Raw genomic sequence first — 23,442 nt, 5'->3', positions numbered from 1 at the left:
GGAGAAACGTAATAGCTGGGCTGAATGTCGGGATATGGGCAATGAATTTCTCGATGTGTTTCCTAGTGGCCCAAAAGTTTGGTGACCACTATTCCGTGGAGTGGGCTTGGCCTACTCTGTTCAACCAAGACCCCTTTTCTCTTCTTCTTTCCTAATCGAAGGCCCCAAACACCGAGTTGTGTAGTGCAAACTACAAAAGGAACAAAGCCGGCGCTGTTGTTGGCTCGACGTGATTATGGCCTGAGTTGTAACTTGTAAGGTGACGAGGGCTGAATTTTCTTTCCCGCCTTGCATTTGCATCCAAGTTTTCCTAATCTGGAAGATTAATTTAAAAGGGATCAACCATAACTCAATCACTAAAGGGTCCTTGTTACTTGAAAATTCAAATGAGATCTGAATTTGCTTTTACAAAATTAATTCCCCTTTCAAAGCTCTTATTCCACATCGCACAAAAGTAGAAAACCCAAATAGAGCATTGTGTACAGAGTTTTGCTGATAAGCAGATACGATCTTGCAGCTGGAGACAAAGCTACAGCCACTTTATATACTACTGCTTAAAACAACTTGCTATTTCGTAACCTTTTGTTTTGCATATGGACTTTCAGCAGCAGAGATCTAATACATTATTATAATCAGAAAGCATGAAATGGAGGTGATAAATAAACAGAACAATTACTGTGAAAAAAAAAGGGTAAATAATAAAAACATGAACAGATAAAAAAGTGCAGATCCAAGACACCCCTGAACATGCTAATTAAGAAGCGATGCACAAAACCACAGAGCATCTGCAACATATAATTCCTGATTCGTCCATCATGCTACAACTTTTAACACACAAAGGGTTGTCCCGGGCACAATCCAAACTCACCATGCGCAGAGAACGCGCTGCTACGGCACTCGCATTGATTATACATTATCTAGCTTACGGATTAAGAGCTAATGAAATAATTCATTTTACAATACAGGATCAAAAGAAAGAAAGAAAGAAAGAAAAATGGAACTTGAAAATTTCTACACCCCAAATTCCAAAATTTTAGATTGGATTCGGATCAGAGAGGTTGCTGCATTGTGACGACTATTGGACTTCTGACAGAATGATTCCCATCAGACCATACCAAAGAACCACTCTTCAAACTTGAGCTTCCGGGAGAGAGTTTCACAGCCTCGGCTTCGACTCTAACCAGAAAATTCAGCTTCTGGCCTGCCCTCCGGAAGGTAAGCTTGTCCGGCTGCACCGTCACTGATGTCCCTACAGGAGGCGTCACGGTGGCCTTGTAAACCGAATTAGCATCCCCAACGTTGGTAACTGTCCTGATAAAATGTGTGGACATCTTGTGCCTCCCATATTGTTGGAACACAACTGATAAAGATGGATAGTTCAAATTCCCGATGTGGCCAGCCCTTTTAGCCCCACTGCAATCAGCCTTCTTCCTCGTGATGGCCTGAATATTCTTCACGGTATAATTTGAATTGCAGAGGAAATCGACATAATCATAAGTCGTGAGGTCGAAAACCAATCCGGGATCCATTGCTTTCTGAGGATGCACATGACCTGCACCGTAATCCATCACGGTAGACGAATTTCCAGACGACTCATCCAACATCGTTTCTCCCCGATTATCCACAGTGTAAGCTGTGGTCATCAACGCTGACCTTATTGCAGCCGGACTCCATTCCGGGTGAGCAGCCTTCAACAACGCGGCGAGGCCAGAAACATGAGGGCAGGCCATCGACGTACCCGACAAGATATTGAACTCCGTCCTACGTTTGTCAGAAGGAAGTCCGCTGGGACCGACACCATCCGGCCAAGCAGCTAGAATATTCAATCCTGGGGCAATTAAATCGGGTTTCAAAATCTCCGGGGTCTCAGGATTAGGCCCTCTAGCCGAAAACGAAGCGACGACTGGAGCTGGGCTTACATTCAGCCTGGTGCCCCGGAACATTATTGTGGCTGTGGCGGTGGCTGAGGATTTTTTCGACTCCGAGAGGATGTATTTCCTTATTTCGTCGCCGCCAGATGCACCCACAGCCGTGGCGGGTAACACGTGGCAATCAGCCACTAATCCTTCGCCGTCAAAAACTCCGTTAGCCAAGATCATCCCGATTCCGCCAGCCTTTTTCACCACCTCACCTTTAGAGGCTCGCGAGTTGATTCCTCTGTCGCATAAAACAAGCTTTCCCTCTACAGCCTTAGGGTCCAGCGAATTTTCTAAACACAACGAAGATGAATAGCCATCACTACCTTCACTGCCGGCGTAAATTAACGGGTAAAGTTTATGTGGGGCCAGCGCCGGCCCGCCGTAAAGGCTGGTTCCCGGGATTACCTTCCCATTTCCGAGCTTAACTTCCGCCGGGAAGTCCCTATCGATGGTTCCAGCTGCCACGGTGGTGACCCAGGGGGCCACATTAGTGACAGTTAGGCCGCCTGGACCGCCATTGCCAGCGGAGGCTGAAACAAAGACGCCGGCTTCCCATGCTCCAAAAGCGCCGATGGCAATGGCGTCGAGGTAGTAGGGGACCACGACACCACCGACGCTGAGGGAGATGACGTCGACGCCGTCGGCCACGGCTGCGTCGAATGCGGCGAGGATATCGGAGTCGTAGCAGCCGGAGTTCCAACAAACTTTATACGCAGCTAAGCGAGCTTTGGGGGCCATCCCAGCAGCCACGCCGCGAGCGTACCCCAGAGTCGAGGCTGGAAAGACGTACCTGCCGGCGGCAATGGAAGCGGTGTGGGTGCCATGGCCGTCTGAATCCCTGGGGGAGCGATACTCGGTGGTCTCATTCATCTTCCCGTTGGTGGCCTCGTAGCCATTGCTGAAGTACCTAGCTCCGATCAGTTTCCTGTTGCAGGAAGTGGCCAGAAAGTCCCTCCCGGGAACGCAGGCGCCTTTCCACTTGGGGGGAACGGGGCCGAGGTCCCGATCGTCGAAGGATTTCCTCTCGGGCCAGATCCCAGTATCAATAACAGCGATGACAAGATCGGAGCCGAAATCGGACTCCTTGAGCAAGCCGGCGCTGTCGGAGGTCTTAAGGCCGAGAAATTGAGGGGATCGCGTGGTATGAAGTTGCCTGACTTGCTCGGGAATAACAGCGAGAATGCCGGGGAAGGAGTGAAGGGCGTGAGCTTGGGAAACAGTGAGCTGAGCAGAGAAGCCGTGGAAGACGGTGCTGTAGGTGTGGAGAAGAAGAGAAGGAGGAGGAGGGGGAGTGGTGGTAGTAGCAGCGGTGGAATCATGAGATGAGAGGAGAAGAGGAGAGGGAGGACTCATACCAGTGCTGGTGAGGGGAAGATGGAAGGCTTAGCATCGGGGCGAACTCGTACGATAAGTCTTGCGCTCTTTCAGTGGCTAAGACAGAGGATGTTGGGAGGAGTAAGAGAAACAGTGCAGCAGGGAGGAGAGGAAGATTGGAAGAGATGGCCATTTAATTTAAGCGCTACTAGCATTTAGCATCTAGCATCTAGCATTTGGGGAGGAGGAAGAGAATGGTGGGAGAGGGATGGATTTTTTGATATGCAGTACACTGTGAAACTCCTCACTACACAACTGTGAGTTTTGAGCTGCTAAGAGTGGGAATAAATGGTGCGAGTGAAGAAGAAAGAGAGGCGCTGTTTGTTTGTTTGATGTTTGATGTTTGATGTTTGATGATGGGAGAGTGCTGTTTAAGAGTAGAGCGGGGAAATACTGCTCACTGTGCTAGTACCAGTACTGGGTATTGTAGTGACTAGTGAGTGAGGGCCAAATTCAGGAATGGAAAGGAGGATGGAACGGGGAAATAAGAAATGTTTTTCACAATAATAAAATAATATATCCTTTTGTTCTTATTTCCAGCCTCGAATTTTAAATACTGAGTATTTAACATTGCAAATGATGATATATATATCCAGTGACTGAGGGAGTTTTATGTATAACAACTAGGTAGAATTTATTTTAGAATTATGCGCATATTCATTGCAAAAGGAGCAGAATACAAAAGGAAAGAAAAATCCTTGTGAACTACTGCTATCAAGGAAATGCATGCAGCAACAGACATCCCATTTTTATCCATAGGGTTTGTGAACTGAATTGATGATGCTCTCGACAATTTACCAGAGAATTTAAATGGTAAAAGCTTTAAGCAGCCGCCCAAACACCAAAACCAATTTGTCTCCAGTGCAAAATGGAGGTTGATGTACTACAGCACCACGCGCATGCTCTCCATCATCAAATGCTTCCACTTTCCCCGTGTGCCGTTGGTGAAATTTTTCCACCTTTTGGAGCCGAAAGTTAAAACCTCCTGGGCATAGCATTTGCCAGTCCACAATTCTCTATTTTTTTACAGTTGATAAAAGACGCACGACAATGCGGTCAACAACACACTGGGTCACGGTCCTTTTCTACATTTTTTTTTTTAATTTTTTATGAAACGGCCAAATATATTGAAAGCGATCAAAAGTTCCCCGGGCTATCGATGGTAAAAATACTCCACCAGTCCATTGTAAAATACTACTACTGCTACCGTACCACAAATGGTTAGGACAGGCGTCCATTTAAGTCCATGCCCAGCAATAATTTCTACATTAGTTACTTTACAGCCTGCACTCACCGGATCTATTGTTACAATTTACGCTTAAATAATTACATGTATCTTGTTTTTTTTTTCTTTCTAATAACTGCCAAGGGGAAAACAACAAAATAAATCTTCAACAAGTTTATTAGGTTCTGCTTTTTTGGTACAACTTTTATATTTTAGCTAGAAATTAAAAAGAACCAGCTGTAGAGTAATAAGTTTGTTGGAATGCATTTTTGGAAGAACTTTTGAAGCTCCATATGCATTGCAACATTTCAGAGTTTTTATGTAAAAATATATTGTAGCGTTGTGATATACGTGACATTAAAAAAATAATTCAAAAATATTTGCAAAATTTTTCTCCGAACAGTGACAATCCAAAGTTATTGGAAATAATCCCAAAATTTTTCCTCGAAACATTCGAGTGAATGCTTTTTATGCTAAATTGGATCAAGTAACCGTCATTCACCATAACTCATTAACCTAGTATTTTGTAATTGTAAATTTAGAAATATCATAGGATTTGAGGTCTCAGACAATAGTGTGTTCGGATTGTAGATTATTTGGAATAATTTTTTTTTTAAAAAAATATTATAACACTTTTGTTAATATGATACACTTGAAATAAAAAGTTAGTTAAAAAAAATATTTTGATGCCGTAAGCAAATAAAATATTGACAAGTAAACTACTACAATCCAAACAAAATTCTTTCATATCATCCTGAACAATAATAATTTGTGACAAGATCTTTTGTGTAAACACAGACTTTAATTTAGTTAAATATTTCCGAATCAGAATGCCAGTCATTTTATCTTTTACTGTAAGTATTAAAGGCTAATCAGCGTATTAAATCAGTAGTCACGAGGGGGAATTATTTATTAAAAAAAAAAATGCCAGTTGGGTGGGTGGGGCATAGACGTTTCAACGGTGTCGGGGGCTCATCTTCTCAACTTTATATTTGACGATTTTATGATGACGAAGGTGCCTGTATTTCACGTACCGCGGGACATTCCTCAGACGCGTGTATTTTATTTGTTATTTTGTAAATGAGAAAAGAAAGAAGGAAAGAAAAAAAAGACGGATGGACATCAGGACATGCCTGCCTGGCTACGCGCGATCCAGTACCTCTTACTGAGCTTATTTAGGAGTATTTAAATAAAGGAGTAGTATTTATTACATTAATTAATTAATAGGAGAATATAGTAGGAATATGTCCTTTTGATTCTAATGAAACTGTAACTACTAGTACATGTTTGGTCGTTGAGATCACCTCATACCAGTATTTGATACTAGTATGGTGACAATTTGGTCAATACATGAGACATAATAGGATCCGACGTCAACCATTGACAATTTGGTCAATACATGATACTCCATGGTGGTGGCAATGACATTTGACTGCATGTACATATTGTATGCTAAAAGTAAAAGTGCAGTGCTTAAAGATAGATATGATGGGAACTGAAATGGTTTTGGTTTTTGTAAAAAGATGTTGGAAAGGGGCCAAACTAATCGACGGTGCTCCTCCTGCTGGTCATGCCTTCCGATCGAGGCCAGTTGTGTGGATCATCATCATTGGCAATTTGGAAGCAACGATATGGTGGGCAGTGGCACTGGGGCCAATGCTGCTGGCTGCTTCTACTCCGATTAATGCGTCCTGCAATCGCCATTCAATCTTGCTGCTGCTGCTGCTGCTTCTCTCTCTCAACTGGGACCTCACCACTCCCATCTAAAACTTCCAACAGTGAAAAATGCGACGTCAGTCAGTCAGTTTGAGACGAATTTATTACCGCATGAGGATGAGGGAGAGGGAGGGGGGGTGGGTGCATGCATGCCTGCCTGCATGGATGATGCTAGCAAGGAAGCCAGCTACCAATATCCGTGTCACTGGGTGGGTCATTAACAGAAAGGGTTTTCATTGTTTTACTGTGCCTTGACGCGTTATCTAATTATCAAGAGGCTGATCAGTCATCAAAATCATGAATGAGTTGAGTTCCTGCAGGAAAGCTAATCAGCCTGTCGTAAAATTTCTACTGTCCGTGTCCGGTAGGAGTGTCAAAAGCATTCTTTGTCAGAGAAATGCCACAAAAATGGACTACGATTCGAACAAAGGCACCACAGGTATGGTTGCTTTTTACTAATTATTAGTTCCTAAAAACAGTAGCAGTGTAGTCGTTACTGATGGCAACTTATTTCTTCTGCTTACTTTAAAATTCAAAGAAAAGTAGCAAAAAGCAGGCATGGGATGATGGGATGGGCCTCTCTTACCACTTTAAAAAGTCTACAATCAAAGGTTAAAACGCCAACTTTTCTACTTTCATGCTTGCCAGCCACCTGTTTTGACATTTTCTTCTCCCTTCACCTTTTTTATTGGGTTCGCGGCTGCAATTCTGGGTTGGATGCATCTCTATAAAATTTTATAGGAATCATAATCTTTTACGCGCTAGGAGTAATTAACGTTGGCATGTCATTAGATACATGACAATTAGTTTAAGTTTAAAATGTCAGATTTTATATGTACGTATCATACATTTGACTGTGATACTGTAGTATATTCTTCTTGAAATATTTATAAATTTCAAAAATATGAAAATCATTTAACTGTGTCTTTTATACCATATGGCTAATCCCTTTCCGATGGACGATATAAACATTGGAGGTACCAAGGACAGGACATATTATGATTGTGATTTAGAATGCTCCTTCCTTTACTGTGTAAAGTCCAACAAGTTTGTGGACAATAGGGCTCGTGCATCTTCTGTATGTAATTATTATGATTGACGGTGCTCCACTTCTGTGCGTGTATCTATCATTTCTTTAATCTCATATAATTGTCATCATTTTTAGAAGCTTTGGCTAAACCCTAGACATGCAAAAGTTAAGTGACTCGAAAATACTACAGAATCATCGCTGTTTTCCACCTAAGTGTAAATGTGTATGAAGTAATAAGACTCTCTACTGTAAATGTAGCGTCCTGATACATGAGTGTATCATAATCATAATTAATGAATGCAGCAACATGGAGGTTTGAAGTTGTGTAAATAAGCCAATGTATCGTTGCCACTCATGTCTTCATTAATTTCATTAAGTAATAAGCTCAATTTTCAATTCTCTGTCCGGAGGACTATTTTAATTCTACCAAAGTAGAAACTAGGAGTCAAAATTTAGTCAGATCTAGTTCAGGGTTCGACTTCCACGGAGGAGTTGCTGGTCTTATCATCAATCAATTCAGGCAAAGTGATCCCAAGATTTTTGGAAGAAAAAAAAAAAAGGAAAAATTGCTCGTTGGAAACTAAAGAACTCCCTTTGTTTAGATAAAGTACAACTCCTTTACTATCTGATCCCATAGGGATTTTGTTTGGAGTCAAAAAAAAAACAAGAAGAGGAACTTGGGAGCGGCAGACAAATCATTCATTAATTTACCAATTTACATAAAAATAGCAGAGATAAGCATGTAAAAATGCAGTGCAGCTCCCGATCCAGCGTCTCCCTGTTGTCTCGTTTCGTTTTGACCGACTAAAACTGGAAAAACGCCGTCGCATTAATCCGATTTTCGATACGTCAAAACGAATCAAGAACATGAATCATAAGTCCTGGACCTAAATTAAGGTCTATTTTTGGGGATGAACGTCTTTAATCTATCTTGGATCGCTTAAGAAAAATCAAAACGAATAGAATGATTGGACCACTTAAAAAAGATCAAAACAGAAATAGAACAACGCTATAATCAAGGTGAATACTTGATTGATAAGTCGACGAAACACCTTACGCTAACTCTAAGATATTCAAAAATGGCTTTCACAAGCCAAAAGAACTCTTTCTCACCAGAAAGAAATTTAAAAATTTCTTAACAAAATTCTTATTCCATGTCTTGTCTAACTTACAAACGTATAACTAAGGTTTTTATAGCTTTTATATGACTTAGAAATCAAACATGACTAGAATTCATCTAACTAAAACTTATCCTTAACTCGACTTAAAGCTCAACTATGGTCAACATGACCTAGTCTTTTACCATCAACTAATGACTCAATATTACTCTTATCTAACACGAATCCGACCATTTAAATAAACATGAAGCATGGCTGGAAATAATGCAACAAACGCCAACATGAAGACTCAATAACAATGACAACTTAAATAACCACACTAAAACTAAGGGATGTTAGATTGTTGGACTTTCATTAATCAATCACTTATATGATTTGAACACGAGCCATCAGGCCCTATGTCCTATGCTCCCATCAGTATTGTTAGTGTGGTCAACATAACAAGAAGATGATTAGACACGTACCATCACACAAACATCTCTCGAACGGACAGAAAAGTGGCGAGTGATCTGATGCGTATAAAGTGATGGAAACGTGTGGATATTTTTTTTTTTTTTTAAATTTCTGCAACAACTCGCAATCCAAACAAGACCGGTTCCTCCATAGATTCGGGATTCTCAAGAAAAGATGTAGAATTGTATACCAAACCAAAGCCCTCAACTCAAGCTCTCTAATATACCCACGAACCAACAACATGCAGCGGTCAACAATCCCAGACACTGAATAAAGAACAACAGAATTTTAATGGAACCCATAAATCGAATCATCAGTATCTCTATTTGCTAGGTCTATGATCCATAATAACGAACGAACAAAAGTCAAAAGTAGATGAAATCTACTAGATAAACGAGGGAATCTAACCCCTTTGTAAGCCTTAAAATTCAGGAAATCTATCTACCCATCATTATTTGTGATCTTCGACTTCACCCATGAATCGAATTTGGTCAGCAGCAGGGTTAACCGGGGTTTATCTAAAGAAAAAGATAGGTGGCAGGGAGAGATGTTCACGAATTAGGGAGCTATACTGCATGAGATCATGAGCCACAGCATCAAACCCAGCACGAGCCTGAGCTATAGCGTCCGCCCGAACCTCAGCCTGATACTCCTCGCAAGACTTGCCCATGTGCCACTTAACCCCACATTCCACGCAGAAGATTCTCCAACATCCCGGGCAAGCTTTGATCCTGAAGCCCCTGTTATCATCCACGAATTTAGCAGAGCAGAACAACAGAGGACATTTCATGATTTCTGGGCTTGCAAGGACATTGCTCTCTCGTCGTGCTTCAACAATTCGATCGTAGACTTCATCCGGGATGTATTGGCGAAATTGTTGAATTCCCAACTTTTTATTGCAATTTTCCTTCGGGCACTTGATCTTCTTGTTAATTTTTGTATATTCTTGAATCTTTTCTCCGACGTAAACCCTCATGCAATCCTCGCAGAACAGGTGTCCGCAGTCAGGGCTTCGTTGCATCTCTCCAGTGGGTTTATCGTCACCGCAAAGCGCGCACTCAGACCAAGAAGACTCTCCTTTCTCCGTGCGTGATGTCCAGATATTGAATGGAGCACAAAAACGAGGCTTTAGCGGATAAGAAGTGCAGATTCCTGATATGTGTTTTTTTTTTTTTTTAATTTGTATTTTTAAAAACAATAACAAAGATCAAGTTTTAGTACGTAGTAACTAACTTATCATATGGAAAACCCCATGAATAAAATTCGTGGACTAATAATGGAAGGGAAAAATTGTAACTTTACGCATGGTAATGGTACCTTTCTGCTTGACATCAGGGGCTTTGGGAGAAGCATCGTCATCATCATCGATTTCATATTCTCGAAGCATTGTGATTCTTGAGTAAGAGATTGCTTTCCGACGATTATATCTGTGTCCTCCTCCTCCTGTGTGCCAAGAATATTGCCCATCATCATCATGATCATCAAAGAAACTGATGGAAAAATAATCTTCTTCTTCCTTTGATTGGAATTCTTTCTCCCATGACCATCCATGTTCTTTGTTTTCTCGCTCGTTGTTGTCAACTTCCATGTCAGAGTTAACGGGTCGCAAAGACTTGCTTTTTTTCCTTCTCGCCATTGAGACAAATGTCTTGAATTCTGCTTTGAGCACTTAAATATGTCTGGGAGGTTTATGTGCTTAGGGTTTTAGCGGTGGTTTAGATGAGGAGGAGAGAGAGAGAGAGCCGATGAGATTCTCTTTCTTTGTCTTACAAAGTTTCCCATTCTTGTTTAGAGTTCCCAGTGTCCCCAACCTAATGTTTCCTTTTCTTGCAAAGTTTCCCCTTCTTGTTTAGAGTTTCCTAATGCCCCCAACCTAATGAGCTATAGGGCTGTGTTTTTGGCAAATTAATTTGCTGCCGTTTGAACGCATCATCTAAAAATCCAATAAACAGGAACTCCGCTCCCCAAGGGGGCATAAAATCTAGCACCATTACGATTTGTTCCTAATAAGCAAGCAGAACTACACTACCATTTTACTCTCTTTTTTTTTTTGGGGGTGGAGATAAATTTAGGGAGCAACCTTGGACCGCTAAGTTACAATTTAACAACCTTGATGATTGAAGCAACGTTGGACAGGGGGGTCTCCTGGACCTGAACCTGGTCGTCCTTCGTCAGTAAAGTAGCATCCACCGCATTTGCCCCTTCATGTTCTGAAGTGGAGAAATTGGATGGTGCTTTTGAATGGTAAATGACGTCATTGCAACATGCTGCTATTACTACAAATGAAAGAGGCATAAATCTAATTGGCGCGAGCAAAATTTATGAAAAACCAAGAAAAAGAAGATCCAAGGGAACCGCTAAATTGATACTTAGAAGCCAAATTGCAAGTGAATCGGCAAAAATACTTTCACTAGAGCTACAGCCACTAACTGGCTGCCTTATAGGTTGTAGTAAAAAACGATGAGATGTATCATATTTTACAAAACCCTTCGCAAAAAAGGGGCTTATGTTCGAAAAACTGGGCTATGCCAGAACGCCGCTTACCTAATCTTCACTCCGTATACATCCCCTTTCTTTCCTTAAGGGAGAGAATATCCTATCACCGATGGATGGACTCGGGCAAACTGTTCTTCTCATCACCAAGTCCAATTCCACCATAGCGTTCTCTGCTCTTCAAGTTTTCTTCCTTCAATTGCCGTCTTCACTCCAGTATTCCCTTTGCATACACACATTGAGCAGCAAGTTTGCCCCCCTACTTATACAGACCAGAACTCCTGCAACTACTAAATTAACTATCAACACAAATCTAATGCTAGAGCTAAGAAACTTTCTCCTGTTTGAGAGAGAGACAAAACTCTACTCTGGATGAATCGATAACAAAACAAGCAGGGACAGGAAGAAGCCAATAAGCAAAATACAGGTTTCTTAAGAATATCCATTCAATATCCATTTACAGTTTTCTGCATCTTCTTCTTAAAAGTTGACACGCTGCATTGCGGACATATGTATTCCAGTCCATCTGTTTTTGCATAGTCCTGTAAAGCAACAAAAAAAAAAAAAAATCAACTAATACTTGTCTGCACAAATTCTAGAAATATGTTCACAATCAAGAAGTTAAATAGATTTAGCGGAGCACCTTGAAAGCACCAAGTCCCTGTCTTCTATCACAGCCAAAATGAGCCCATTCACCACAAACGCCGCAGTTAACCCAATCTCCAGCAGCGCTACTGCAACAATTATATGCATCAAGTGTTAGAATTATTAGTTCACAAGGCTTCTCAAATTTGACTTAGTAGAAAATTGTACAACACAACCTGTGGCATAACAAGCAGCACTCTCCATCCACATCATCATGAGCCAATTCATACTCCAAAAGATAAGTTTCATAGTGCCTTTTTAATGTATTTCCAACGCCCTGGAATTATGCAATAGCATCTTTAATAGCCAGCAAACCAGGACATTCAGAATTGAACAGTGTCAGAAATAATTATATAGCAAACATCTTCATAACATTCATACTAGGTCCCATCTAGGCAGTTGCCAAAAAACTGGAAGGATGAATACAGGCAAAGTAATGCAGTCTTAAAGACCCTGCCCCAAACTGAACACGTTAGTTTGATTGAGCATGGCATCCTGAAGGACCGAAGATGAAGTTTAAATACTCAAAAGACTTGGGATAGGAGTAAACTGAAATTTAAGAGAGAGCCTGACATACAGAGCATGTGCAATCAATGTCTTGTGGAGCAAAATTTGCATTTAAGAATTTATTGAATTATTAACAAATAACAATTGGGATATAAGAACCCTAACACATAAGGGAATTCAGAGAGCATACTGTCATTCTGTTAGTTACGGTGTGATTGCGCATCTTTGAGAAAACTTGCCCTTTCCAATTGATGCCATTGCCAACATGAAAACCACCTCTGGAAACCACCTGATTAAGGATTTTAATGCCGAATAAATTGTCTTGCCACTAAGAAAGCATGAAAGATATGGCTGCTGTACTATGGTTTATGATGAGATCTGTAATGACTTGGCCATCAATCCCTAAAAAAGAAACTCACCTCCCTGTACAAGTTAAATAGATCAAGACGTTTGGCGTTGAGTATAGCATCAGGAAACTCAGCGAGCCCACCTTGAGGAATGAGGCGAGTATGGCCACGAAGTATGAGAAATTGCATCACATCTTTTAGAAACTCCTCCTGCAACAGATAAGAATCAGCACAAATCAACAAACAAGACCAGCATGATAATAAATCCATACATGAAGCCTTAAACCTCACAGAATTGTTTCTCAAGTTAAAAATGAAATGATGTCCTAGAAAGGAATTTAGTTACATAAGCCATAAACACAAGCAGCAGTATCTCCAAAGGAGAAACAAGAAAAGGATACAAAAGGGATGACAAATATCCCTCCCAGATTCAAATTGTTCAAGAGAAACATTTTCATAATATCTAATTAAAAAAAAAAAGTATATAAAGTGGCTCTACAATATCACCAGAAAATTGAATACTAGCATAGTAAACATACAAATGAATCTCCACATAACATAGCTTGCACATTATACTGCTGTTAATATTAATCAAAATCTTTTCAGCTATCCTAAGAGGGGGAGGAACAGACAACGATCACCAAGAAGTGCAAGAAAAATCAGACTCTGAATAGTTCAGGTTTAGGGAAAAGTAAACCAGTATCCTTAGAGGATACAACAAGACCCAAACACCAAGTGAGATAAGCTGGACAAAATAAACATAAGGATTTTGTTTGTCCCGAAAAAGTTACAGAAGAAAACTACTTACCTCAGAGCACACATGTATAGGGCTTCTCCCACAACCATGTTTTTTCAAAGGAAGGGGATTTAATGAAATGATTTGCTTAGCTTGATATGAACTTGACGCTGATTTCCGGTTGGATACAGGAGTTACACCGACACCACTATGCTTTGTGGGAGCAACAGGAGGCAAGTTAGGCTTCACCTGGGTACCTTCATGTCCCTCCACCTCTGGAATTCCAGAGAAGGGAAGCATTTTTTGGTGACGAATGTGAGGGATAGGTCTCAAAGCTGCAACTTTAAGTTTTTGTCTAGAAGGTACCAGAGGAACAGAAACCCCATTCTTCACTACAGATTTCTTATCCTCCAAGTCCTCCTTTTTCGCAGCCGTACCAACTCCAGTGGCCAAACCATTGCTAGAATTACCATTTGTTGCTTGGGATGTTTCACGTCTTTTCCTACTAGGCGCTGGTGACCTTAACCAGGTTGGTAGATTGCTGATAGTAAGACTGTTAAAACTGCCATCTTTCCCCTGCCTTGTACTGAAAAAAAGGAGACGTTCTGCATCATCACTCTCAAATGAAGCAACAGCTAATCCCTGGATGCTGGCAATACCAAGTGCAACTAAATTACGATATGAAACATCAGGTGCAAGTTGCCTCAAAACCTGAAAATGTAAGCACAATTTGCCATCAGATTTTACTGAATCTCAAAATTAAGGAGCAATAGAAGTCTGTTCTAGTTAAGGGCACATGGCTTGCAGCGGATTTTTCAAAGAGATATATATGCCAAGATAACCCTTTATGAGAGAGAGAGAGAGAGAGGCTAACACGTTGCACACAGAGGGGAGAATAACCTGTGATGCCCATGTTGGAACCTTCACGCAAGCTTCAAAAACAGAAGCCCCACAAGCTATTGAGACAGATCTCCGAGGTTCTGATAGAGGCTGTTTATTTTCCTCGCCAGTTGGAAGTGCATGAACCAACTGATTTTTGTCAATGACTTCACTCTTTATATGATTCTCCAACAGCTGAGATAAGGGGAACGATGATTTACAGGTTTAAAAGCAGTAAAAGCAAACCTACAGTCCTAGAATGTGTGCTACAACTTTATTCTCAAGTACAAACACAAATACCTGGTCATCAAAGCATGTCTCTGCACTACCAGACACTAGAAGTGAGATGTGAGCAGAACTACTGGTAGAAATGTCACATCGCATTGTCACAACTCCACGAGAAAATGCCCCCGCCTGAAGTGGTGGAGGAAGTGCACTGCACCACACAAAGTAAACTGTTCAAAAAGAAATGACAACAGCATACCGCAAAAATTCCACAATCAGCTTTAATCCATGCGGTCTGCACCCATATGAAGATTACTGTTCACATGATTGGATACACAACTTTTCATAATTGTGATGCCCATGGATCTTTTCTGAAATTTGATGAGATATAACAAAGTGCAAACTTGCTACCAAAATGAAAAAGTAACAAGGTTTTTCACCAAGCTCATATTTTTTTTGCTCCCCTTAAAAGAGGGGAGGGGGAGGGCAGCGGGGGAGTAGCCACTAAGAACATGGCATATCACAGAAAAGGCTTTAAGCCTTACCTAACCCGGTTATGAAGTTTGCTGCCACGCATCTGAAACAGCAGAAAAATGAAGAAACTGAGTCCAATCATGTCACAGCAACATTAAATAGCCAATTAATGGCGCCAGAGGTAGAAAGAATGTGGAGTAAATACTGTCTTCTAGATCATGAAAAACCCAAAATAAGAGGGAAAAGAAAAGTATGGCATAGGCTGCTGACGACAAGAAGTTGTCGACAAACAAATTCAAAAAATGCTCTCTTGGAGGGAATATTAAAATTGAACTTAAGTCCCAAAGAAACAATACAAAGGCAGGGCTAGGAAAAGAGATGGTGTCTACATGAAATTGACACCACAAGCAGCGTCAAATGAAGAAGAGTTATGGATAGTTGAATGCTTGGACTCACTTCAATATTTAACAGGGCATTTAAACCATCCTCCAGAGATCCCAATATTGTTGCATCCTACAAAAGAAAAACCATAAGTAACATATGAAGTACATATGTATGTTCCTCTGTCGCTAAATGAGAAACCAAACTTGAGACAATTACCAAAGAACGTGCATCTCCACAGACAAGAAACCTCAAGTTGATATCGTCATCATATATTTTTATTGCAGGAAGAGAACTAGAACTTTCTTCATCTTCGCCAGTAACTGCCTCGGGTGGGGGCACATTGATTTTTGGAGGCTCCCCAAGAAGATGAGGACCCAGCTTAACAGTCATTTTCTGGCTGTTATCAGGGAGGACAAGGTTGTTTTGGACACAATAAAGCCTAAAGGAAGCATGTGCAAGTTGAAAAGCGTCCCAGGTATGACAAGATGAGCTGCAATTAAAAAAGAAAAGTTCACACAAACTTGGTTTTCAATATACTTTCCCAGATTCATCTAGGCACTGAAGATAAGCATGTCCTTCAAATCTAAGAAACTTAAACCCATAAACACAAAAAAAGAGCAAAAGTTCTCTTTATTTCTACTTAACAGTACAGAACAACTACTGAAGTACTATTGCTTGGTAAGTTGTAATTTTCCTAGTTTTCTAGTAGTACAGAACACTAAATACATAGTTAGGCAAGTTGGACAAACTCTTAGCATTGAATCTCACAAATGTTCTTTTAAAGACGAAAAATCATAGTAGAAGAAGCAAATTATTTGTGCAGTACTTGTACGCAAACAGATATGCATATTTAGCCTATTTTCAGTAGCAGAGAAGTTGTTTCCATGCATTTAAACTTTAAACAACCAGATCATAATCGAACACTTTACCTTGTTAATTGATAAGAAAACGTACTCTAACAATATCATATGCTTGCAATCTTTATTATGAAGATAAGCAAATTGGGTAACAGTAAAATGTAGCATGAGAACTTACTAATATAAAATCCTCTCACAATTCTACCAGTTAGTTACCCCCCATATATACTAGTAACTTCTATCCCACTAGCAGAAACAATGGATAAAATCATGTCATATGCCTTACACAAGAAACCACACCAATTTATTTGAATATTAGAGAAAACGAAGCATCAAACTACACCCTTTTTTAACAAAATGAAATTGCAAAATCAAGCAACAGAAGTCAACAAGTTTTTCATTCAAATTAAATAGTATATTCAGGCACAACTTGCAACAAAAAGATGAAGAAGTACTCAAGGCAGTTTCAACTAGTAAATAATAGTACCTCTGGACCACCGAAAACAATGCATGACGAAAATGGCATGCTGCATAGCAGGAAAACGCATGCTTCCAATAGATTACATATGGGATACCCTGAAGAATACTCAAACAATGAATCACACAATGAAAACATCATTGTACAAAGATTTTTAAGGTGGGTTTTTTTTTTGGGGGGGGGAAGGGGGGGGGGGCTTTCATTTTACCTTGGAGTAAAGAGCGTCAGCCAACTTTTCTCCATTTGGGACCTCCAAATAAACCTTCATAAGCATTTAAATGGGAATAAGACCAAAAGTGACAGCTTACTCATATCAAATAATATTACCAAACTACAGAGAATGGAATTTCTTAACATAAAAGAAAGTAGATGGAACATGGCACATGCAAATGAATAACAATGAATAGTTGGGTGGAGAAAAACCTAAGGTCCATGATATCATGCTGCCATGCAATTCCAGCACGGTGAATAAGGAATGTGTAATCAAAAGGATTGTCAACTCCAACTGTACACTATTTTTGTGAACATGAAATCATGTGAAATTATAATCAAATTCGATGTCCAGTAGCTCGATTATATAATTCACTGGTTAAACAAATAATCCACTCCTCAAGTCCTTGCTAAAATTGCATGGGTGTGTGGCTCAATAACTATGTGAAAAGAGATTAACAAAGAAGATTTTCTATGTATTGATAACTGCAGAGAAATGCTGCCTCTTTAAAGTTTAGCTAAGACCTCTTGCACGACCCTCTTGCTAACCTAAACGTTGGACTTGAAAAATACCAAAAACAATCAGCACATCCCTGCCACTGATTTCAGAGCAGCTATGCTGAAATTGAAGTCCATTTCTTTCTTTTCTTATCAAACCCATTCCTGGTAATTAGTTCTTCATAATAGTGCTACAACAAAAGAAACTAGTTTTAGGCATTCCTGAAAGACCATTCCATGTCCTCAACTCTGTGTAAATTCCCTACTCTTTTTGTTTGTTGAGTCACCTAACCTCTGAGTCATAAACATCTTTAGATTTCCTTCTAGAAACCAGAAAAGAAAGTTTCTTCCACCTAACAAAACAAAATTCCAGCAGAAAAAGCAAAAACAAAACCAAATTTACAAATCAAGCACATTGCGATAGATTAAATTTGTCATTTCGTTGATTCCCAAAGAAACCACTGCAGGTACACCCAGAGAATAAGCTAACAAAATTACTCCAAAGCAGGGACAATAATGTTTAAAAATGAAACGACACCTAATAGTGTTAGATAAATCAAGCATCAAACCCAATTATACAGAAAAATAAACTGGCATATAATTTGTAGCAACCTAATACAAAAATGAATAGGAACATATCGAACTAAGAAGATAGTTGCCAAAAGAAGGCAAGATGATGCACAAGAAAAAGCCAGAAGCACCATAAGATAAAAGAAATGCCACCTACAGTGGTCGGCAACATGGAACCAAAAAGACCAGTGATGGCTTCTGCAGTGTTCAAGTCAACACCTCCCCATACTAGTGAACCAACTTCATTATTAGCAAACTGTTCTCCTTGCAAATACAAAATATTAGGCTGCCATGAATCCACAACCTTGCGAAACTCGTCAACAGTTGGATTTTTCAAAGTTTGTACCTACATTGACCAAATAAATCACAAGATCCACAGATTAGTAGGCAGGTTTTAACTTAGCAACTGTGAGGATCAGTAAAGATCTATATTAACCTCTAAACGCCCAGAAGATAGAAGATCTGGAAATGGATATTTCGTTTTCTGAATTGTGGCTTCTTGCTTTTGTTCATTGTCAGTGGTTCTCCCGCATAAGACGGCAAGAAGATTGCAAGTGTATTTTGGAGCTCCTGGGACGTGAAACATGGGGACAGCACTCGTTCCTACCATCTAACAGGAGGCAAGTGAGAGCAGCTTCTGCTCCTTGCCCGTACTGAACTATCTTCTCTCGCACATTCTACAAAACGCAGGGAATTATTACATTTTGCTTGTTCATCAAATTCATCAACAAATCCCCAAAAACCCAAAAGCTAACCAAGCAGCCAGATGTACTAAACTTGACAAAACATACTGAACTAGTAAAAGGTGTAGCAGGCCACTCACTTGCAATAAACTTTTTTCCAAATAAAAAGGGGCAGCATTATAATCCAACAAATTCAGGATTAAAAAACTGGTCTTTATAACACCCAGAAACAACGACTTTCATCCAGAAATCGTCAAAAAAAGGAAGAAAGAAAGAAATCCCAAAAAGTATGGAACCAGATGGAGTCGGAAATAGAGAGGTAAACATACTTGACCAGTAAAAGGGGCAAGGTAGCCTTTATAGCGGTGGTGAATAGTGGAGAGATGTTGTAGTTGGTGGCAAGGGACTTGAAGGGCTCTAGGGCAGAGGCGTTGCTTGGCGGCCTAGCAGCTTCGGAAAACAGAAATTTGAAGATCCCTAATCAATCAACGCAAAAAACCCTAAACAGGGAAGACAGGTAAAGGGAAAAAGGGAATGGAATCCAAACAGGAATACTCATAATCGAGTTTAGATGGGTGAACCAAGCGAAACTGACCAATTAAACGGAGAAAAATTCCAATGAGATTGAACAGCAGCGGGCAGGAAACGGAGGAAGGATGGAAGATTTGGAGCTTCTCAAATTCGTAGCAGAATAAACAGAAAACAAAAAAAGGGAGTAGATTGTGAATAGTAAAGAAAAGAGAACCTAGACCGAAGGAAGCTTTATAAAAATCAAAGCCCACACCAACAGAGAATCGAGAATTACTACTACTATAATACTCTACACTATTACTCCCTCCTCCTTAGAAGATAGCAGATGCGATAAAAAGGAAAAATTGAAAACCAAGCAAAAAAGAAATAAATACTAAATCGTTTGTTTAAAGAATCTCCACCGCTTAAATCAACAACATCACCAAAAAAAAGGGCAAAAACAGAAGAGAAAATTAAAACTATAAAAACAAACCGAAAAAAAAATTGTTCTCAAGTGTTTTAGTTAAAAAAGGAAAACTAATGCTGCAACTAGTTTTATAATACTAGCAGCTGTACTAGAAAGATAAATTCGGAAGAATCAAGTTTCAACTTTCAAGTATAATAAAAAGTTGAACCCACCCCACGATTCCAAGTCAAAAAAAAAACTAGTCTCCTGCTCTGGTGATGGAGTAATGGTAAATTGACAAGTTCCAAAAAACCATCCTCCACGCGCTTACGCTCCCTCTGCCCACTATGAATTCAAGTCGTCCTCCTTTACAGATTTCACAAATCCTTTCCCACATTTATTACTTTCTGCACCAACATTCGTCAATTTTGAATTCTTTCAAAGTACAGAAATGCAGAAATAAAAGTATGATTTATGATGACAAAAAGGGGCTTTTGATCCCTCGTTCATTTATCCGTTTCTTACGATTATAGGACCTTCTCGTATTTGCGAGTGCCCAGAAAATCGGGAATTTTTAAAAGAATCTCTTGCGCTTGCTCTTTTGTCTTTTGTCCTCTTTTTCCTTTTTCTTTCCCTCATAGTCATAGCCCCCTTTTGAAAAAAAAAAAAAAAAAACTATGAATGATGTTTTCATGTTGTATAATAAAAATATCGCTCTCGCATCTTATGTATACTCCAAGAATCTGTTCTTATGCAACATCGTCAAGTGCGACGACGTCGTTGCGCTGACTACCTAGCACCTAGTCGTTTAAAATCTTCCATTTCCCTTTTTTCGGTCGTCACTTTGTCATCTTTCTTGGAGCAATTCAAGTGGGGGCATCTTTTCTTCTACGGCAGAGAAAGACACCGCGGGTGCCTCCGTCTAATTCCTGGAAACGTATCTCCAACTACACCTTTTACGCTTTGCCCCCTCATTCTTTTAAGGGATAATTTCAGAAACCTCCCCTGAGGTTTCTGATAATTTCACTAAGCTCCCTTGAGATTATTATATTTACCTCCCTTGATGATAGACAATGACTATAATAACCTTCATAATTTTCAAAAGGTAAGCCATTGATAAAAAAGGGAAAAGATAACAAAAATAAGAAAAAGGAAAAAAGGAAAACGATTTTTTTTTAAAAAGGCTATTAAATTTGAACCTTGTGTCACTCAAATATGCTAATCAAACACGCGCTTCTGTAGCATAGTGGTAGTGCGTTCGCTTTGTAAGCGAAAGGTCGCGAGTTCGATCCTCGCCGGGAGCTGTCCTTCCATTCTATTTTAAATCCTATATCGTTTCTGGAAAAACAAATGCTAATCAAGGTAAATATCTCATTTCTTCTATTACTCGAATATGCCACTACTGTTGATGATGATGGAAGTAACCATCACTGCTAACAATCCAATTGTTCATATCATCGAGCACAAAAAAATCACTGGATTATGGAAAAATATTTTGATAGATTGTACCAAAACTATTATCCCAAACTTGCACTTTTTTTATATTTTGCCTGGTTCCTCTTAATAGATATCAAATTTATTTTCAATAAAATTGTATCAATTCAGAAAAAAAAAATGTGGGCTAATTTAATATGACCAACCCAAATGTTGAGAACAGAGATTAGAAGAATTTTGATAACTGAGGACTTGGCCTTTTCAAAAAGGTAAGGATTGTGAGTTTTATGACTAAAGATTTGTTAGGCAATATATGGAAGAAAACTTAGACAAGTAAATATTGTGAAGGTAAGAATTATGACGGTGAATTTTGACATCTAAGACAAAGAGTTTATTCGAAAGAAGAAAAAGTGATAAGAGTTTGAAAGTTTGGGTGGATGTAGAAAATCATGAGAATGAAAAATATCAAAACATTGGCTAAGTAATAAAATTCATAATTTTAATAATATACAAGTGTATTCTTGACTTTTAAAAAATGTTAATGATTATTCATATTAATGAAATTTAGATGAGGGCAATTTTGGGCATTCATATACTTTTTTGGTCTTACATCATTAAGGTGAAATCCAAACTTATGTTTTAGGGGAGATATGTGTAATTTTTAAAACATGAGCGGAGCTGTTTGAAATTACAAGAAACCTCAAGAGAGGTTTCTGAAATTATCCCTTCTTTTAAATGCATCAGAATTAACTCCTTCAACCTTTCAATCCGTCGCAGATGACCATTTCGTACCTATCATAATTTCCATGAAACAATTGTCAACCTTTCTATGCCCATTTTCACCTTCCCCCTAGGGCAATCAAGGCCTCACCTTCCATTAGAACACCCCACAGCCCCCATTTTTAAAATAGAAGATGCTCCAAAATATAAAACTGACAGCCACCAATTGGTGCCGACTCAAATAACTTTTTTTTTTCGGTCCGATCATTAGTATCTACACTACCCCGAAATTAGTTTGTATCAACTTAGGACTGCGCTGTCGAATCGAGTTAAACTCGAATAGTACCTGCTCAAATTCTATTGGAATAAAAATACTTGGTCTCGAATTTGATTTCGTCAAATTTTTCAAAGTTAAACTCGAGTACAAGGTCAAACTCATTTTGTCTTACTCTAGTTCCATCAAATTTAATTCAATCGAGTTTTCAAGCTTGATTTTTTAATAAATTTTATAAATTTGTAGTAAATAATTAAAATATATATCATAAATACGCTACGCCAAGTACTCGAGTTTTGGATTTTTATTATCAATAGGTCAAACTCGATTCAACTCTGGTGTTAATCGAATGCAAATTGAGCTTTTGACCGAATTACTTGCGAATCTGAGTTAGGTAGTTTTGATTAATTTACACTCCTAGTACCAAGAGAATCTAACTAGACTGAGAGGGATTAAAGGGAAAGAACTCCCCCTCGGACAAAACAGATGCACTGCTACACAAGTGTTTTAAGTTTTAACGCAAGGATTCCAGAGGACATTTTTATGCATTGCCTCGTGGCCAACTCTCTTAGAGCGAGTTGGTCATCATCTCAGATTACTTCGCTGCCCGCTTTTCTCATACTCGAACCTCGTCCTCTCCTTATAGCAAGCCTGCTGATCCATCGTCCAAAACTACCTTTCTGCGCACCTTATCTTTTCTTTTCTGCCCATAATTCCAATTGGCGAATGTTATCTATTCTCTTCTCCTTTCCAACCTCTTCTCATAATTCCAATTGGCTAATGTTATAGGGTCGACAATTTAGATCCTTTTATTTTGTTGTATTTGCATTTGTTTTCTTTTGTTTTTTCTTTTTATAGTAATTTTTCACTTAGCCTTTCAATATCTTAAATTCGAAATATCTCAATCTCTCAATAAAAGACGTGAAAGGCGTGTTAATTCTTGACATACTATTGAAGGCGTGTTAAAACGGAGCTGCCCGTGTTAAAATGGAGAATAGGCATTATTATGCGTCTTTTGAGTATAAATATTACAAATATTTTTGGACAAAAAATGTGAAAAAATGTGTAATTATTGGATTGTTTTATTACACGCTAAAATTATATATGCAAATGATTACTACTTGTAAATAATTGAATCAATATAAGAAAGTGGTTGACGGATTTTTATGGTGGACACAGTGGCAAAGATTAGCAAGTAAATTGCTATTGTAGTTTATAAAATTTTATTGTAAACATAAGGTAATTTTTAATACATAGCATTACTAAAGAAATGATTT

At 39.2% G+C, this 23,442-nt stretch overlaps 2 protein-coding genes and 1 non-coding gene across 6 annotated transcripts; 1 reads left to right on the top strand and 2 right to left on the bottom strand.

Moving 5' to 3' along the window:
- Positions 1-754: 754 nt before the first annotated feature.
- On the bottom strand, positions 755-3,300 carry LOC113767768 (subtilisin-like protease SBT1.5). Its single transcript, XM_027311955.1, has one exon. It carries the CDS (start codon positions 3,270-3,272, stop codon positions 1,050-1,052), a length of 2,223 nt encoding a protein of 740 aa, XP_027167756.1. The 5' UTR covers positions 3,273-3,300; the 3' UTR covers positions 755-1,049.
- A 7,877-nt stretch (positions 3,301-11,177) lies between these two features.
- On the bottom strand, positions 11,178-19,802 carry LOC113767767 (AT-rich interactive domain-containing protein 4). Of its 4 annotated transcripts, none has more exons than XM_027311950.1 (17): positions 19,417-19,802; positions 19,151-19,298; positions 18,575-18,815; positions 18,296-18,484; positions 17,069-17,122; positions 16,870-16,958; positions 15,742-16,015; positions 15,598-15,654; positions 15,213-15,244; positions 14,743-14,878; positions 14,464-14,637; positions 13,636-14,274; positions 12,900-13,037; positions 12,671-12,769; positions 12,150-12,250; positions 11,972-12,062; positions 11,178-11,870 (listed from the first exon to the last, which is right to left on the bottom strand). In XM_027311950.1, exons 3-17 carry the CDS (start codon positions 18,746-18,748, stop codon positions 11,775-11,777), a joined length of 2,343 nt encoding a protein of 780 aa, XP_027167751.1. In that variant the 5' UTR covers positions 18,749-18,815; positions 19,151-19,298; positions 19,417-19,802; the 3' UTR covers positions 11,178-11,774. The 4 variants fall into 4 exon arrangements, with proteins under 4 accessions (XP_027167751.1, XP_027167753.1, XP_027167752.1 ...); XM_027311952.1 differs by having other exon boundaries at positions 19,151-19,271; XM_027311951.1 differs by having other exon boundaries at positions 19,151-19,264.
- Positions 19,803-20,969: 1,167 nt separating this feature from the next.
- On the top strand, positions 20,970-21,041 carry TRNAT-UGU. The gene has a single exon. It is a non-coding gene; the product is annotated as a tRNA-Thr (tRNA).
- The last annotated feature ends 2,401 nt before the right edge of the window (positions 21,042-23,442 follow it).

This window comes from Coffea eugenioides, chromosome 4 (assembly GCF_003713205.1).
Source record: "Coffea eugenioides isolate CCC68of chromosome 4, Ceug_1.0, whole genome shotgun sequence".
NCBI lineage: Eukaryota > Viridiplantae > Streptophyta > Magnoliopsida > Gentianales > Rubiaceae > Coffea > Coffea eugenioides.
This window is presented reverse-complemented; position numbering and strand designations above follow the sequence as displayed.